Here is an 18643-nt window from a genome sequence, read left to right as displayed (position 1 = left end):
ACTCCAGGACCTTGAAATGCTTCTTACGAAGCCACTCCTTCGTTGCCCGGGGCGGTGTGTTTGGGAACATTGTCATGCTGAAAGACCCAGCCACGTTTCATCTTCAATGCCCTTGCTGATGGAAGGAGGTTTTCACTCAAAATCTCACGATACATGGCCCCATTCATTCTTTCCTTTACACGGATCAGTCGTCCTGGTCCCTTTGCAGAAAAACAGCCCCAAAGCATGATGTTTCCACCCCCATGCTTCACAGTAGGTATGGTGCAACTCAGCATTCTTTGTCCTCCAAACACGACAAGTTGAGTTTTTACCAAAAAGTTATATTTTGGTTTCATCTGACCATATGACATTCTCCCAATCCTCTTCTGGATCATCCAAATGCACTCTAGCAAACTTCAGACGGGCCTGGACATGTACTGGCTTAAGCAGGGGGACACGTCTGGCACTGCAGGATTTGAGTCCCTGGCGGCGTAGTGTGTTACTGATGGTAGGCTTTGTTACTTTGGTCCCAGCTCTCTGCTGGTCATTCACTAGGTCCCCCCCGTGTGGTTCTGGGATTTTTGCTCACCGTTCTTGTGATCATTTTGACCCCATGGGGTGAGAACTTGCGTGGAGCCCCAGATCGAGGGAGATTATCAGTGGTCTTGTATGTCTTCCATTTCCTAATAATTGCTCCCACAGTTGATTTCTTCAAACCAAGCTGCTTACCTATTGCAGATTCAGTCTTCCCAGCCTGGTGCAGGTCTACAATTTTGTTTCTGGTGTCCTTTGACAGCTCTTTGGTCTTGGCCATAGTGGAGTTTGGAGTGTGACTGTTTGAGGTTGTGGACAGGTGTCTTTTATACTGATAACAAGTTCAAACAGGTGCCATTAATACAGGTAATGAGTGGAGGACAGAGGAGCCTCTTAAAGAAGAAGTTACAGGTCTGTGAGAGCCAGAAATCTTGCTTGTTTGTAGGTGACCAAATACTTATTTTCCACCATCATTTGCAAATAAATTCATAAAAAATCCTACAATGTGATTTTCTGGATTTCTTTTCCTCAATTTGTCTGTCATAGTTGACGTGTACCTATTATGAAAATTACAGGCCTCTCTCATCTTTTTAAGTGGGAGAACTTGCACAATTGGTGGCTGACTAAATACTTTTTTTCCCCACTGTATTCATACATAAATAAATTACTGTGAAACTGTGTTTCTGTTTAATCAGCAGTTATTGCTACACCCTTCATTTGGTTTAAGGGGACACTTTTGACATGAAGATAAGGTGAAGGTGCTCACTTCTCAAATGGCACAACAGAATCATACAGATTGGTTGTCAAATGCTGTGCCTTGGTCATTTTGTCTAACTGAGGGATGTCTCCTTTCATATCTGGTAAAGGAGGAAGTAGTAGAAGTAGAAACTGATTGCTCATCTTCACAGTGGGAATCCAGTCGACATGGGTGTCTTGATAGAGGTCAACTGGTAAACCTACAGTACACAATCAATAAACAAAACATGCCGACTTTGGGCACTACAATATCATGGTTTGCGTTTTCAACACCACAATAAATAGACTATGTCAATCTCGACAAACAGAAATACATCCCTCCCTACCGTGTAGGCTTACCTAGTATCGAAGGCTTGACTTGACAATCTCTAAATGTCATTAAACGTTTTGGTGTTTTGTAATAGATGTCTCTTTTCATTCATCAAATTGACGCAGCACAGTTTGGATTGTTTGATTGATTAATTTTATTTGTCAGTTAAAAAAATACACAATATACACAAATAATTGTTTAAGTGACCGGGATTGCACAATAAAGTCAGGGACTTATTTCCATTGTGGTCCCTACATTTGCTGCAGCATATGCTACAGTAATATAAGGACTGAATGCGCGTCTAATTTACACATGTCTATCTGGCTTTCGGGGTCACCTTATTTTTTAACATAGCTACATCTATGGCCTTTTATGTTTTTCTGTCGTGCTTAATGTGCGGTAGCGATATAGGCTATGTTTATAACTATAATGGCACAAAAATGTAGGCTTTTTTTGGGCTTGGGCTAATAAAATGTCTTTAATGTAGGGCTCATCAGGCTCAGATAGCATCAGACTTGAATTTTCATGCCGATCAAAGCTCTAATCTGTTAGGCCTACTGCTGATAGGTAGCTCTCTCTGCTCTCTCCCTCCCCTCTGTCTGTCCTTGATTGCAGGAGTGAAGTCTGGTGTGCGGGAGTCAGGGTTCCAGCTGCAGCTCATTCACCATATCACCTCAGCCTTTAAGACCCGGTCAAACTTACCACTCATCGTCAGATCATAGTCAAGACGACCATGTTAGTCTCGCTGCCGACTCAACCTGGTTATTTTTGCTCTTTGTGTTTTTGGTCTGTTCTATTTACTTTTTCTCCTGTGCCACAGATATTTGGAACCTGACTCCTGCCTCCGCTTCACTCCTGCCACCACCATCCTGCTCTCCATTACCGGACCTCTCTTTTGGACTCACCACGGACACTAGGACATTACGGTACCACACCTGCCCTGATCTGGATCTGTTACCCTCCCTGTACCTGGACTTGCTCTTCCCATATATTTGGAAACCTGGACTTGGAACATTGTAAATAAACCTGTTAAAACTTCTCTGGCTTGGTGTACTTGTCTGTATTTGGGTTCTTATCCAGTTAAATCATAACAGTATGATCTGACCAACATGAACCCAGCAGACAGTAGCTCGGATACCACCCCAGAGTGCACTCAAATTTGGACTGCCATAGCCAATCAGGGCATTTTACTTGGCCAACATGATACCCTGTTTAAAACGATTGCTGAGGACAGTCAGGTGCTGCTTATTTAGGTTCAATTACTCTCCAATCAAGTATCTGCCCTTACTACCCCTTCAGCCCAGATCAGAGAGCCTTTTGTTCCTGCTCCAGAGCGCTATGACGGGAACATGGGAACCTGTGGCGATTTTTTGACTCAATGCTCGTTAGTGTTTGAACAACAGCCCCTCACCTACGCCTCAGAAAGAGCCCGTGTTGCCTACCTTATCAACTCTACTAGCGGTTCCGCTCGTGCCTGGGGATCCGCGGTCTGGGAGAGTCAGTCGGACATTTGCAACGCTTTACGTTGCCTTCACCACGGAGATGAGGAAGGTTTTTGACCACCCCGTACGAGGCAAGGAGGCTGCGAAACGGCTGTTTTCTCTTCGGCAGGGGCTCGTAGTGTGGCGGAGATGGCAGTGGAGTTTCGGACTTTAGCAGCAGTGAGTGGTTGGAATGATGAGGCATTACAAGGAGTGTTCATCAATGCTTTGTCTGAGACCTTAAAAGATGAATTGGTGTCATATGATGAATCGCCTACGCTGGATAATCTTATTTCACTCACTATCAGGTTGGATAATCGGATTCGGGAGCGCCGCCGGGAGAGGAGTGTTAGTTCCAAGCAACCTGTCTGTCATCAACAAACTCCTCCTTGCATCGTCCCTACGGAGAGAGCCGTGTCTTCCCGAGTCGATACGAGGAGCACTGAACCCGAAGCCATGGAGGTGGGTCGTGCACGGTTGTCCTCAGAGGAGCGTGCACGTCGTATTCAGGCTCGGGTCTGCCTGTATTGTGGAGAAGCTGGTCATTTCGTTCCTTCCTGCCCAGTTCGGTCCGGAAAAGGGCCGGCTCATCATTAATGGGAGAAGTTTTGGTGAGCCGAGCAGCGGATTCTTCCTCTTCTCCCCGCATTCTGCTCCAGGCATCCCTCCAGTGGCAGTCCCAGAATTTCTCTGTTAGTGCGCTGATTGACTCTGGTGCCGACGAAAGCTTTTTGGATAGAGAGTGGGCTCAACAAATGGATTTGGAGACTGTTCCTATGGACTGTCCGCTGCAGGCTAAGGGTCTAAATGGACAATTGTTGACCCGCATTACCCATCAGACTGTTCCTGTTTGTCTTAGTGTCGGGAAATCATCAGGAGAACATTCAATTCCATATTATCGACTGCCCACAGACTCCCCTGGTCCTTGGTATTCCCTGGCTCATAAAACACAATCCACACATTGATTGGGTGACAGGTAGCATTGTTTCATGGAGCACATTTTGTCATGTGAATTGTTTGTGTTCTGCTCAGACTCCTGCCAGTACTGTGCCTCAACCTCCACTGGAGTCCATGGATCTTTCTGCTGTTCCTGACGTGTATCATGACCTGGCATCCGTTTTCTGCAAACACAGAGCTACTTCTCTTCCTCCTCACCGGCCTTACGACTGCGCCATTGACCTCCAGCCAGGAGCCCCGCTCCCCAGCAGTCGCCTGTACAATCTCTCCCGGCCGGAGACGGAGGCTATGGAGAACTACATTCGGGACTCCTTGGCGGCAGGTATTATGCGTCCTTCCTCGTCACCCGTAGGAGCGGGATTCTTTTTGTTGCTAAGAAGGATAAGACCCTCAGACCCTGTATTGATTACCGTGGACTTAACAACATCACCATTAAGAACAAGTATTCTCTGCCTTTGATTAATTCTGCTTTTCCCCTCCTTCATGGTGCTACCATCTTTACGAAACTGGATCTACGAAATGCGTATCACCTGGTGCGCATTCGTAAGGGTGATGAATGGAAGACTGCCTTCAACACACCCTTGGGACATTTTGAGTATCGGGTTATGCCTTTTGGGTTGTCTAATGCCCCTGCTGTTTTTCAGGCACTAGTCAATGATGTCCTTCGGGACATGTTGAATCGGTTTGTTTTTGTCTATCTGGATGATATCTTGATTTTCTCAGAGTCCTCCCAGGAACATGAACTGCATGTGCGCCAGGTGTTGCAAAGGTTGTTGGAGAACAAACTGTTTGTGAAGATGGAGAAATGTGAATTTCATGTGTCTGAGACCTCTTTTTTGGGTTACATCATAGCTCAGGGGGAGCTGCGGATGGACCCAGCTAAGATCTCTGCTGTCACGGACTGGCCAGCTCCCTCTACCCGCAAACAACTTCAACGATTCCTGGGGTTTGCGAACTTCTATAGGAGGTTCATCAAGGACTACAGCCGCATTGCGGCGCCACTCACCGCTCTCACCTCCATCTCACGACCGTTCGCTTGGAATGAAGGGGGCCGAATCAGCGTTCGAAGAACTGAAACATCGCTTCGCCTCGGCTCCCATTCTGATGCAGCCGGACCCCGACCGCCAGTTTGTCGTGGAGGTGGATGCATCCGACACTGGGGTAGGTGCAGTGTTGTCACAACGTTCTCCTGAAGATAACAAACTGCATCCCTGTGCTTTTCTCTCAAGGAAACTTTCTCAGGCAGAGAGGAATTATGATGTTGGAAATCGTGAACTGCTCGCCGTTAAGCTGGCTCTCGAGGAGTGGCGACATTGGTTGGAGGGGGCAGAACAACCCTTCATCGTTTGGACGGATCATAAGAATCTGGCTTACCTCCAGTCAGCGAAGCAGCTCAACCCCCGTCAAGCCAGGTGGGCACTATTTTTTGGGAGATTCAATTTTTCTCTGTCTTACCGTCCTGGGTCACGCAACGTCAAGCCTGACGCCCTGTCTCGTGTTCATTCGGCTGTTGATACTGGTAATAACCCTGAACCCATTTTGCCTCCTACCTGCAGTATTGCAGTCATCACATGTGACATCGAGGGGATTGTTAGACAGGCTCAACATCATCAAGCTGACCCTGGGAGGGGTCCTCCTAACCGGATGTTTGTCCCTGAGTCTGCTCGCTCCCAGGTACTTCAGTGGGCTCACTCGTCTCCCCTTACCTGTCACCCTGGAGTTTCGCGGACCCTTGACTTTGTGCGACGGAAGTTCTGGTGGGCCACGATGGAGGCGGACACTCGAGCCTTCATTGCTGCTTGTACGGTATGTGCACCGAGTAAAAACTCCACCCAGGCCAGCGCTGGTCATCTACGACCTCTACCTATACCCAGCCGGCCCTGGTCGCATATCGCTATGGATTTTGTCACTGGACTTCCCCCCTCATCTGGTAAGACTGTCATTCTTACGGTGATTGATCGTTTTTCTAAGTTCGCTCATTTTTTGGCCCTACCTAAACTGCCCACTGCCAGAGAGACGGCTGATATTTTGGTTGAACATGTGTTCCGCTCTCATGGTCTACCCACGGATATTGTCTCTGACAGGGGTCCCCAGTTTGTCTCCCAGGTGTGGAAAGCTTTCTGTAAAGCTTTGGGCATTACATCCAGCCTGTCCTCTGGATATCACCCCCAGACCAACGGGCAAGCCGAGAGAGCGAACCAGGAGATGGAGACCGCTCTTCGCTGTGTCACTGGGTCTAACCCTGGGTCATGGAGCTCCATGCTCCCCTGGGTGGAATATGCTCATAACACCTTGACTAACGCTTCCTCTGGTTTGTCTCCTTTTCTGTGTGCTCTGGGTTATCAACCTCCCCTGTTCCCTTCCCAAGAGAGGGAACTTGCGGTACCCTCGGTGCAGTCCCACATGCGCCGCTGCTTCAAGGTCTGGAGGAAGGCCAGGGTAGCTCTGTCCCGAGCTTCGGCGTACATGCAGAGGCAAGCCAACCGTCACCGGTCCCAGGCTCCCGGTTACTCTCCTGGTCAAGAGGTATGGCTGAAGTCACGGGACCTTCCATTGAAGGTGGAGTCTAAGAAGATGGCGCCTCGTTTTATAGGACCGTTCAAGATACTGTCTATTGTTAACCCCTGCGCGGTTAAGCTACAGCTTCCTGCCTCCCTACGGGTTCATTCCACCTTTCATGTTTCCCAGATTAAGCCTGTGTCGGTTAGCCCTTTGTGCCCGCCCTCTCGTCCCCCTCCTCCGCCCAAGATCGTGGGTGGGGGTCCGGTCTACACTGTCCGGCGACTTCTGGATGTTCGCCGCCGAGGTCGTGGTTTCCAGTACCTGGTGGATTGGGAGGGTTATGGTCCCGAGGAACGTTCCTGGGTGCCCAGGAGCTTCATTGTGGATCCTGATCTGGTCCGAGAGTTTCATAGGTTACATCCCGATAAACCCCGTCGGCCACCAGGTGGCGTCCGTAGAGGGGGGTACTGTTAGGCCTACTGCTGATAGGTAGCTCTCTCTGCTCTCTCCCTCCCCTCTGTCTGTCCTTGATTGCAGGAGTGAAGTCTGGTGTGCGGGAGTCAGGGTTCCAGCTGCAGCTCATTCACCATATCACCTCAGCCTTTAAGACCCGGTCAAACTTACCACTCATCGTCAGATCATAGTCAAGACGACCATGTTAGTCTCGCTGCCGACTCAACCTGGTTATTTTTGCTCTTTGTGTTTTTGGTCTGTTCTATTTACTTTTCTCCTGTGCCACAGATATTTGGAACCTGACTCCTGCCTCCGCTTCACTCCTGCCACCACCATCCTGCTCTCCATTACCGGACCTCTCTTTTGGACTCACCACGGACACTAGGACATTACGGTACCACACCTGCCCTGATCTGGATCTGTTACCCTCCCTGTACCTGGACTTGCTCTTCCCATATATTTGGAAACCTGGACTTGGAACATTGTAAATAAACCTGTTAAAACTTCTCTGGCTTGGTGTACTTGTCTGTATTTGGGTTCTTATCCAGTTAAATCATAACACTAATCAAATCCAAACATATTAATACGATTCATATGCTTTAAAATGACACTTCCGGTTTGGGCGGGAAATACCGGATTACCCGGGAGAAAAATGATTATTCTAGGGATGGAACATTTGTACAATACCGGGAAAATATTCAACCCTAGTCTGTGGTTATTCTTTAGATGTTTGGGGCTGCTGGTGAACCATGCATGATGTGCAGGCATAATCAAAGTGACCCTGGACTAGGCACTTGCCAGAGTCTTTATGGTGTCTATAGGTTTCCATTCAATTGGCGACAGATTTTCAAAGCAAATATTCTAAAATCTGCATAAAAACAATATGCACATTTCAGTGTTTCCTTTAGGAAAATCTGGCACCGGAGAACGTGACCGGACATTTGAGAAATGTACCGGGCACATCCATATGCATTCAGATCATACATATGCATTCAGATCCGATTTGGCGCAGCCAGCGCCGTCAATAAACGAGGGATATTGGCCAAATTAGCCACATTTACATGTATTTAAATACATCCCATAACAAATTACAAAAACACAATTACTTTTGTTTGCATGTGTAGCATATGCAAAACTTTGTAGGCATTTTTTTTAAAATCGTTTTTTAGGCTATTTTCCTAAAACAATAATTGTCCACCTCATGGTTCAGCTGTCGGAGATTTGAGCACTAAATGCATCAGGGCATTGCATGCATAGGCCCATAGGCCTACTGTAGGTGTCCACTGTACGATATTAAAATAAAAAATATATTTAAAAATGCCCTATATAAAGGAAGAGAATTTTAGGCCTAGCCCCAGAGAGATAGAGAGAGATATATGCCTGCTGCATGTTATGACTCCGACATTCATTTCTTTATGTCAGATGGCTACTGCGTCTGCTATAAAGATATAGATGTACAGGAGGCTAATTCATAAATATTCTATTTGAATATTTTGTATAAAGATAAGCATTGGTTATGGTAGGGCTGAAACATTCTTCCTTACCTCAAGTTCAACTGTCGGAGTCAGTTGGAGCGCCGGTGCACATTGCCTTCATATCATAGGCTTGCAGTAGCTAAAGCTTAATAATGTCTGGTATGATTTTTATCTGTGGTATTTTCAGTGTGGTATGATTGCTAGTTAGCCTACTGCAGATCTGGACAATCGATCCACTACTGTCACTATGAATGGTGGATAGAGGGCTGGATAGACTAAAAGTTAGCACACAGAAAAGCATAGTGCATAAGGGAAGTACCAAAACACCTTGATATAGGGGAGGCGCATGCAAGCACATGAGGAAATGTGGCTAGTATGGAATAAATTATATAGTAAAACCTGCAAAATAGCTCATGTAAACCAGGGGGGGAAATGCACTCCCTCCCTGTGCCCAATAAAAAAAACACACAACCCTCCCCAAAGAAAAAAAATAAGTTGGACAACCCTCCCCTATTTTGGTTTATACGGACATGTCAGTCAGCCATTCAGAGCACTACAAGCGACACTCGAAATAAGTGGGTGTGGTCTTTACAATGAAGATATATATCAGGGATATACAGTGGGCGGGGTTAAGTACAGTAGATTTATTACGTTTTCATCGACGCTGTTGTGTGGTTTGCCTTCAATTTTATCAGTCTTGCTAATAACAAATTACACAGGGACTTTGCGAAATAGACAGTGCAAGGGATCAAGTCGCTTCGAAAAGGCGACTTGATCGGTCAGAAACTGTAGCTAGCTAGCTAACGTTAGCTTATCTCGGTCAAAGTAAATCTGTCAAAAGCGATGCCGCTGCAATCCATGTCAGACGGATTCAGGGGATCTTTGGACTTGATGTCGTCTCATTTAATCGGCATAAGCAGTTTTTCGATAAAAACTTTAACGATAAATCAATCTTGTACGAGCATCTTTTTAAATTGCTGAAGTTTAGGAAGTAACTACTCTGACAGTCAGTGCTAGCTAACTTGCTGGGACAGCATATGCATAGCAACAACAACAAATCTGTTGCGTATCCTCGCCCGCTAAGAGAAACCTCATCAGTGAAATTGGTGAAGAAGACATTTCAGTTCCACAAAGAGCGTCGACGTTATCTTTGGTAAGAAGAATGTCTCATGTTTATGAGGAATGTGTAGATTAGCTAGGTACTGTAGCCAACTACCTAGCAAGCAGAGGTTTTAGTGGGGGATGGGGTAAAATAGACAGAAAGGGGTTGGTCGTTTTACTTTTGGGGCTTGCCTTTTTGTTTACCTTCCACATTTCCCCACGGGGTTCCCCCATAGAATTAGGAATTAGAATACTTAGGAATCTCTTTGGTTGCCCCCCTATGCTTATTAAATGGGTCAGTGGAATCAGACACTAAACAGTGCAATGCAGCTAACTAGCTAATTTATTTGGGGGTGTAGCTACTATAGCTATATCAAATATCATAATTGAGCTTTGAGACCACCAGCCTGGTCTCATAGACTAGACGTAACATAGTAAACGTAAATCAGGAAAAGTAAATTAGTATGATATTTTAAGTTTGATATGGTTACATAAGAGAGCTGGTTACTTAAGGAGGGTAGTTGGTTACTTAAGTAGGGTGGTTGGTCGTCTAGCAACCCAAAGGTTGCAAGTTCTAATCTCATCACAGACATGACTTATCACAGACATGACATGTGGTTCTCTGTAGCTCAGCTGGTAGAGCACTGCGCTTGTAACGCCAAGGTAGTGGGTTCGATCCCCGGGACCACCCGTACACAAAAAAATGTATGCACGCATGACTGTAAGTCGCTTTGGATAAAAGCGTCTGCTAAATGGCATATTATTATTATTATATTATTATTTACTACTTTTTAGCTACTTTGAAACTACTTAGCAAATGTAGCTAACATTAATACCTAGCTAGAATTTGTAACATATTGTATGTTTCGCAAATTGATAACATTGTACTTTTTGCTAATTCCTAACATTGTAATTCCTAACATATCATATGAAATGGGTGATGGATTCCACAAATTAATACATACCTTAAGAAATGTAACATATCATACTAAATGGAGTATCTCGGATATACTTACAGAATAATACAAAATGCTCTGAGACCAGGTTGTGTCCACATATTGCTGCAAACCTGCTTCACTGGGCAAACTTTGATCAACCTGACCCTGCCAAGTAGATCAATAACTACACCATAGGGATAACATTTATTTAATACGCACTGTTTTCCCACTTAGGAAGCAGTGAAAAAGTATTCTTGAATGTCTGATGGACTGTCTATTTTAACATTTCCCATTCCTCTCACAGGCAGCAATGAAACTGTTAGAGAACAGCAGTTTTGAAGCCCTGAGCTCTCAACTCTGTGCTGAAACGGGAGAGTCTCGCATCCTTGGCAGGTAATTACCATAACAGCACTAGACCAGCATCATCAGTCGATCAAATTACCTCATATCTAATCACATGTCACAGAGTGTTTTGTAAAGCCTGCGTTACTGTTGCATGACTAACACATAGGTTCACATTTTTAACCGTGTCTAAATGTATTTCCTTTAGTAGGCCTGTGTGTGAACCGCAAGTACATGGTAACAGATGGAACTGTAGGCTACTACTACAGGGTCAGCTGTTCACGGACCATAACACACCCCTCCTTTGTGGATGGTGCATGCATTCCGTGCCTCTCTTCAGGGGTGTATTTCATATTGGGTTAATAGGCTCTATTTTAAAAGGCAAGATTAACACTTTGGGGCTCTCTGGGAGCATGAACAACACCATACAGCCTATGAAGGGTAAAGTAAAAGCTGAGGACACTGCATATGTAAACACAGAGGTGAACAACAAACTGTCAGAATAAGATGGTCAACTGAACTCCCACAGAGGTGTCTCTGTGCAATAGATCAGTGGTGTAGGCTACCTGAAAAGTACCTGAGCATGACCAGATGAGGCAATATTGGGTTTTATGCAATAGGATTGCCATAGGAATTTAGCCCTAATCCCCATCAAGCCCTTTAGTGATTACTGGTAATATGGACAATTTTGCTAAATAGGTGTAATCTCTCTCACAAAAAGTATTGATCCCTTAAGATGGTGGATGAGTGTTGTGTTATGCAACGGGGGTAGATTAACTAAACTGCAGCAGGCATTGAGGTAACAGTAGGAGCAGGGATTCTACATAAAGGACTGTAGGTTATGGAACCAGTGGGAACGGTGCAGGTGGTGGTAACCCCTTTCGTGGTTCTGACCCATGGGGGCAGTCTGACACATGACAAGGTGTCCTCTAACAGGCCTTTGTGGCTATTTTTATGCTGTAATGGAGAGTGGTATAGAGCGTACACAGACACACACACACTCACAGCTGGGCACTGATGGTGTTTAGTCTGCTGCTTACTGGATTAGTATGGCCCATGATGGCAGCAGTGGCCAAGCTGGCACAATGTGACTCAGGCTGATTCTTTCCACCCCAATAAAAAGCCAAAGTCTGCAATTACTCAGAAATGTTCAACTGGACACATAATGATACAAAACAGAGCACGCACTCACACATGTTTGAGGTTCACATATTCTATCCTAGTTTTCCATAGAATGGCTGTTTCTGGATAAAACGTTTTATTGAACCAGGAAGTCTGTTACAAATAGGCCTACACACACAAACAACTATCCTATATAGCCTAATTTGTGTATTTATTCACAACTAGGCCTAACTATCCACATGCTTTTAGCAAAACTTTAGGCCAACCTTTCTACAGGGTTGAGATCTCTAGCCATCCCTATTTTTTAAATGTTTAATTTTTTTCATTTGTCTGTTAATGGAAACTATGCCAGTTGTGTGACCTCCTCCACCCCCCTGACCTTTGCTCCTTCCTATATTTAGACTGGGCCACAGTGCGTCTCTGAGCCAGAGTGAGTTGCATAACTAAGGTTGGGGGGAAAAATAAACATTACCAGACCAGACACTGCTCCACTCCCTGAACCTAGTGGCATTCCAGCCACATCCCTCAAATAGAACACAATGAAACAGAGACACAGAAAACCGAGACTTGTTAAAAGCAATAAACACAAAGCACCAGACAATGTGTTATGAGATACGGTACTGTTTGCACTATTGAATTAGTTTGGCACAATACCCATGTCCTCCGCAGTCAGTAGATTAAAGGAATTCCACTTTTAATACAATGCCAACAGTTTAACTCTGGGTTTTGTCTGTCTCTTAAGGATCGAGAGCTACTCCTGCAAGATGGCTGGTGATGACAAGCACATGTTTAAGCAGTTCTGCCAGGAGGGGGAACCACATGTCCTAGAGGCCCTCTCGCCCCCCCAGTCCAGCGCCACCAGCCCACCCCAGTAAGTACCACAGCCACACCCCTTCTCAATGTTTGCATAACATGGGTATGATCACAAGGAACGAAACAGATGCCAAACAGATACCACAATGTTTTCCATTGTGAAATGTTTTGCTACGGTGTGCACTAATGAATACTACTCGGTAGATACTGGTGTTTTATCACACTATCAGTCTCTTATGTGGCACATCATATTTTTTACTTCCCAACCAAATAACTCCACTCTCTCCCTTGCGCTCTCTTCTTATCTCCCTTGTTTTGTGCAGACTGGGGAAGAGCAGTGAGGATGGTGAGAACCCTCTGAGTGACAAGTGTTGCAGGAAGACATTGTTCTACCTCATCACCACGCTCAATGAGTCATTCAGGCCCGACTATGACTTCAGTGCAGCTCGGGGCCACGAGTTCAGCCGGGAGCCCAGCCTCAACTGGGTCAGTAGCAAAGCCTCTGCTCCTCTCATGATTAGACCACATTAGGATGACTTTAAACCAACCCAGTTAGACAGCCGTTCAAGCCTAATTTCAGAATTGCTCACATACTCATATACAGATGCTCTGAATCATCCCATGCAAGTCCCGGAAGCACATTGTAACAAAGCCATACACATAAGGGGAAGGTAGTGAATTTTCCCATAAGGGGCTTATGCAACATCACAGGCTGTAAGATAGAGGTGTCAAGCTCAATTCCTGGAGGGCTGTGTCTCTGCTGGTTCATTTTATTACCTTTCAGTTTGTCTAATTAAGACCTCAACAACCAAGTGACTTATCAAAAACCTTAATTACAACCTAACTAATAGATCATCTTAATTGATCAATCAAGTACAAGGGAGGCCCTTCAGGAATTGAGTTTGACACCCCTGCTGTACGATTTTAGCCATCTTATGCCACGATTTTGCAGTCCTGGACAAAATCTTAAATCGTAAATGATTGTCGGATGTCTTGACTCGTTCAGTGTGACAGGGTCTAGGTCTGCCGATTTAAGTACCACTGTGCGGTCGTAGGCTCTGGCAAAGTTCTGGCAGTGTCAGATTTGTTTTGCCTTTATCGTGTAGTGTGGCTAGTGTTACAAGCCGATCCCGGTGACTGACCAATAGGAACACGGCCGGCACAGAGTATGCACACAATAATACGATTATTGTGAATAGTCAGATTAATATAATAGTTTGATTTAAACTTTTACATGCTGTGCAAGAATAATGATTTCCCTAATAATTGTCTTGTTTAGGCTAAATGACACATCTGAAATCAGGCTACCTGATGGGATTTTGATAAATGCACAAAATCACCAATCAAAATGAACGTTCTACCACAGCGACCATGTTATTTGGGAAAGCCTATTTGATTCTGAGTTCGGACATAGAAAGTTTGTATGTGAACTATTTCTAAGGTGTATACTTTCAGTTTTTCCAAACTCACTTCACTCGCATGTAAGCAGTGAGTGAGGTTTGCGCTGCTGGTGTTGGCACATCCACAGATCAAATACAGCGCTGCAGTTGACAGCCTACGTCAGCTGACGTAGCCTCGCAAGCCAATTGCAGAATGTGACGACAGAACTGAAGAAAATCGTACAATCTTGCCAGGTTGATATCAAGATTTTAATTTGGTAACATTGCACAGTGTGACGTGATAATCGTAGAAGTCTGAATCCGACATACAGCCTACAAAGGCCTTAAGAGGTCTATTCATCTGTGAGGAGAATGAGAAGTAATGATTGTGTGCCATGCCTCCTCCAGGTGGCGAATGCAGTAAACAGCAGCCTGTACTCATCAGTTGGAGTGGAGTTCAACTCCCTGGGGCCAGAGCTGTGGAACTCCATCGACAAGGAAATTAGCCTGCAGGAATGTGACATATACAGGTGTGTGTGAAGGTACATGTACAGTATGTTTTCTGATTCTTGTGTTTGCTGCCAGTATATTTATTTGTCCCTCTTTGTCCTCAGCTACAATCCTGACCTGGACTCAGACCCCTTTGGTGAGGAAGGCAGCCTCTGGTCCTTCAACTACTTCTTCTACAACAAGAGGCTGAAGAGGATTGTATTCTTCACCTGTCGCTCCATCAGGTGAGCAGCCACAGCAGGCCTCACTGTCTCCATGCAATCTTTGACAATGCATATGAGTTTGTTAGTTCTACAGCCAGTATGAAATAGTTGGTGGCCTGTGGATGAACTTCTATGGTCCACCATGTATGAATATAAAATCAGAAAATCTGTTTCGCATTGCTGGTATGAATTGCTCACACCAAACCAGCATATTCTACTGGTTCTGGGGGGTGGCTTTCACTATACAGCACTCAGGAGTTGATTGGGCTTGACGTGCCGAGGCAGCTTGTACACAACCTAAAGCCTGTCTGGTCTCATGTGGTATGGGACTGTAATCCATTACCAGGAGGATAAAAGGCTAGGGAAGGGGACTAACATATCTCCAAAACCTCCAGAAACAATCTGTCAACCAGAGCAAACAGATGTACCGGTATGTTTGAATAAGGAGTCATGATATTTCTGCTTTACTTCCAAAGTGTCCTGAGTGGGTATGGCCGCGATTGTCTGGACAATGAGTTGGACATGGAGCTGAATGATGATGATGAGGAGGAGATTGAGGGATTCACTGAGGACAGGTGGGATCATGTTACTATAATAATGTTACTACCTGCTTATACTCTAGCGCACCAATGGGCCTCAATCTTACATATATACATTTGTCAGTGCATGGGGTTGCGTTTGTGTTTCGTGTCTAAATAGAGACATGATTAACACTACCTTGTTCTCTCCCTGTCTGCAGGTTCCCCAAAGCTCTCTGTGTCTAACGCTCTCCAGATGGAAGACAAGCCCATGCAGGCCAAAGATGTAGGCCTACACATCCTCCCCGTTTGTTTTCTTTTCATCTGTTTTTTTCTGTCTCAATGTTCTGTAGAGCCTGACCCAGAAAGCCATTTGCGCATTTAGAGGAAGGATATTTTTTCCCCCCATTGACAAGTGCATGTTTCACACCTTTCACATCAGCTGGATCCAAACATACCGTGAAGGACATTTTTGAAATGCCCATGGAATCTAGGGTCTCGCGTTTATTGTGCTCTCTATCCTCCATCATGGTCCCTAACCTAAGAACTGACCTGTGCCTGGTTATTTGATGGAAGGACCTTCCTCTGAACCCCAAGGCCTTTCGAACCACAACCTCGACTCCAAACCAGCCTCTGCTTGGACGCTGCACTCTGAAAGAAACCTATTGGACCGGTCTTGGGAGATTTATGGTCAAGAGAGACCATGGACAGCTAACCCTGACAAGCACATTTTCTGTTATTGAAGATATTATTATTATTATTATTATAAGATCCCAGCAAATGGTGTCACAGAAATCACTGTGTAAATGGAGATGATTAAGTCCACAGTCCAACACCAGCATCAATGAGATTCATGGAAGGGGTGGGTCTAATTACATAAATGTGAAAGTCCAATCCCACGCCTCCACACTGGGTAAAGGGTGATACAACGAGAGCCAATTCAATTGAGTCTATCCAGCTGACTTCCATTTGTGACTGCTTACTTCTAGGTGTGGCTTATGTTTGACAGTGACGTTACTATGAGAACTGAACTTTTATAGCACTTGAGTTTTGAAACAAATGCTGCATTTGTAATGGTACCTTGTATTGTGTTATGTTGAATCTACTGAAAAAATAAACTCAATACAATGTTTATTTTAATTTTTTTAAGTATTAAGTATCTACAACTTCCGTGGATGTGAAATTGAGATGGCACTGCCAAAGAAAAGCAATATAACAGACTTGCAGCTTATACAACATATCACTTTCATGAGACTCACATTGTTCTGTCTATCAATAACCATATTCCCTCAATGTGTGATTTGTTTCTCTTCGGTTACCTCAATCATATTGTAAAACTGTACCCGTATTCCACTGCTACAAACGCATCCATTTAGTTTATGCTCTGTTAAACTTGAGAAAGGCTTTGGTTTTATGTGCAACTGCATGTACTGAAGCAGCAAAGTCATCAGCGATATTTCCAGTAATGGTTAATGTACTACAGCATTTTTTGATCAAAATACCCTTTTATTGATGACCTATGTTCAGTACCTGTTTTGATTAAACAATATGTTAATAAAGTTTTGTTTGAACCAAAATGTGTCCTGTCAGAGAGGAGTGGACACAGGCAACTCACCGATCACAGGCAACACATCCCACACACAGGGAAGAAAATAACTAATTAAAATGGTTTGAACAGTAATGACTTATGTGATACAGCAGTACAAGATGAGAGAATGTGTTATGTTGTTACACTTCAACCTTTTCATACCTAAAATTGTTGCTATGGACATTGTTGAGTGGAACCTGACCTTTAATGGAAAGAGACAAGGGCGTGGCTTCTAAAACCCTTGCACATATTGCTGGAGCACATTCAGACCTTCTACAATACATTGATTACATTTTAACCACTAAATGAATGTGGAAACTACAACTATTTATTAAAATAAGTAATGAATAGCTGACTTCAGTCTTAAATCATTATAGCAGGCTGAGATGAGATCTTTGTAGACCGTATTCATCAGTCTCTGATGTTCCAGGTGATACAGTGTCTAGGTCTGGTTTACTCAGAGAAAGATAGAGAACTCTTATCTCTCCCCTTACAGCGTCTGTGTACACGAGCAGTGCCATTGAGGCCATCTCCATTTTGAAGTAGTCAATTTCCTTCTACTTCGATTAGTTGGTAAACAAGCTGAAAAGGTGTATACTGCCACATGGAGTGTTTGAACAGGTATAAAGCCAAGGTTGGAGATTTACTGCCACCTGCAGTTATGGGAATTTTGCTCACAAGTATAATTCCTCAGCTGATTACTCCTGATGAGCTGGATGGAATTATGTGATCCTTCCTTAATCCATAGAAAGTCCCACCCAGTTGACTACAATGGTGCTGCCCATGCTAAAATAGGCTTTTGGGCACTAGAGTCCTCTATCATTCTCTATGGGTTTACTTTATGGCAAAAGTCACATGATCCACCGCCACACTGTCCCTTGGGGTAGGCCCAGCAATGCTCAATCCATCCTATTTAAATCAGGAAAGAGGCAGAGAACAAAGGTCTCATAACAATGGTATACTTTCATAAAATTATTGGAATGGCACAATAAATACTTATCACCACTGATTTACATTTTAATGGTTCTTAAAATTGGTAAATGTCACCTTAACCTTGGAGACTTGGATCTTGAAGACTGGAGCAAAAGCAGGTAGAATCAGGGGAGAAAAGGACCAGGGCATGAAAGTCCAGAAGCAGAACTGGGGGAAGGGGACACCAAACCAGGCAAGTAGAGGTTGACTTCAGACAGCTGGATGATAAATAGAGGGCCTCAGTGGGGATGAAGCAGAAAAGAGAAACATGCATGGTAGCGGGCTAATACCTCACTAAGCCAACACCCAAAACATCTACACTATAGCAGCACAGCTACAGGAACAAAGGCAATCGAGGAACACAAATAAAATACATTCATTAAAGTAAATTAATGAAGGGGAGAATGGATGGATAGAGAAAGGTTAGAAAAAGCAGAAATACCTTATTTACGTAAGTATTCAGACCCTTTGCTATGAGACTCGAAATTGAGCTCAGGTGCATCCTGCTTCCATTGATCATCCTTGAGATGTTTCTACAACTTGGAGTCCACCTGAGGTAAATTCAATTGATTGGACATGATTTGGAAAGGCACACATCTGTCTATATAAGGTCCCACAGTTGACAGTGCATGTCAGAGCAAAAACCAAGCCATGAGGTCGAAGGAATTGTCCGTAGAGCTCCGAGACAGGATTGTGTCGAGGCTAGGGAA

The 18643-nt window shown here is 44.5% G+C and overlaps 1 protein-coding gene and 1 long non-coding RNA gene across 2 annotated transcripts; one reads left to right on the top strand and one right to left on the bottom strand.

The window, feature by feature from the left end:
* Positions 1-9072: 9072 nt before the first annotated feature.
* On the top strand, positions 9073-16950 carry LOC121569836 (repressor of RNA polymerase III transcription MAF1 homolog). The gene is made up of 8 exons (XM_041881064.2): positions 9073-9600; positions 10791-10879; positions 12693-12821; positions 13087-13249; positions 14551-14672; positions 14757-14876; positions 15332-15430; positions 15595-16950. The coding sequence occupies exons 2-8, from the start codon at positions 10797-10799 to the stop codon at positions 15617-15619; spliced, it is 741 nt and encodes a 246-aa protein (XP_041736998.1). The 5' UTR covers positions 9073-9600; positions 10791-10796; the 3' UTR covers positions 15620-16950.
* On the bottom strand, positions 16448-18145 carry LOC121569837. Its single transcript, XR_006001395.2, has 2 exons — positions 18009-18145; positions 16448-17870 (listed from the first exon to the last, which is right to left on the bottom strand). It is a non-coding gene; the product is annotated as an uncharacterized LOC121569837 (long non-coding RNA).
* Between the last annotated feature and the right edge of the window lie 498 nt (positions 18146-18643).

The sequence above is a fragment of the Coregonus clupeaformis genome, chromosome 7, assembly GCF_020615455.1.
Source record: "Coregonus clupeaformis isolate EN_2021a chromosome 7, ASM2061545v1, whole genome shotgun sequence".
Lineage (NCBI taxonomy): Eukaryota > Metazoa > Chordata > Actinopteri > Salmoniformes > Salmonidae > Coregonus > Coregonus clupeaformis.
The sequence above is the reverse complement of the archived record's forward strand: the minus strand, read 5'-3'. Positions and strand labels throughout refer to the sequence as shown.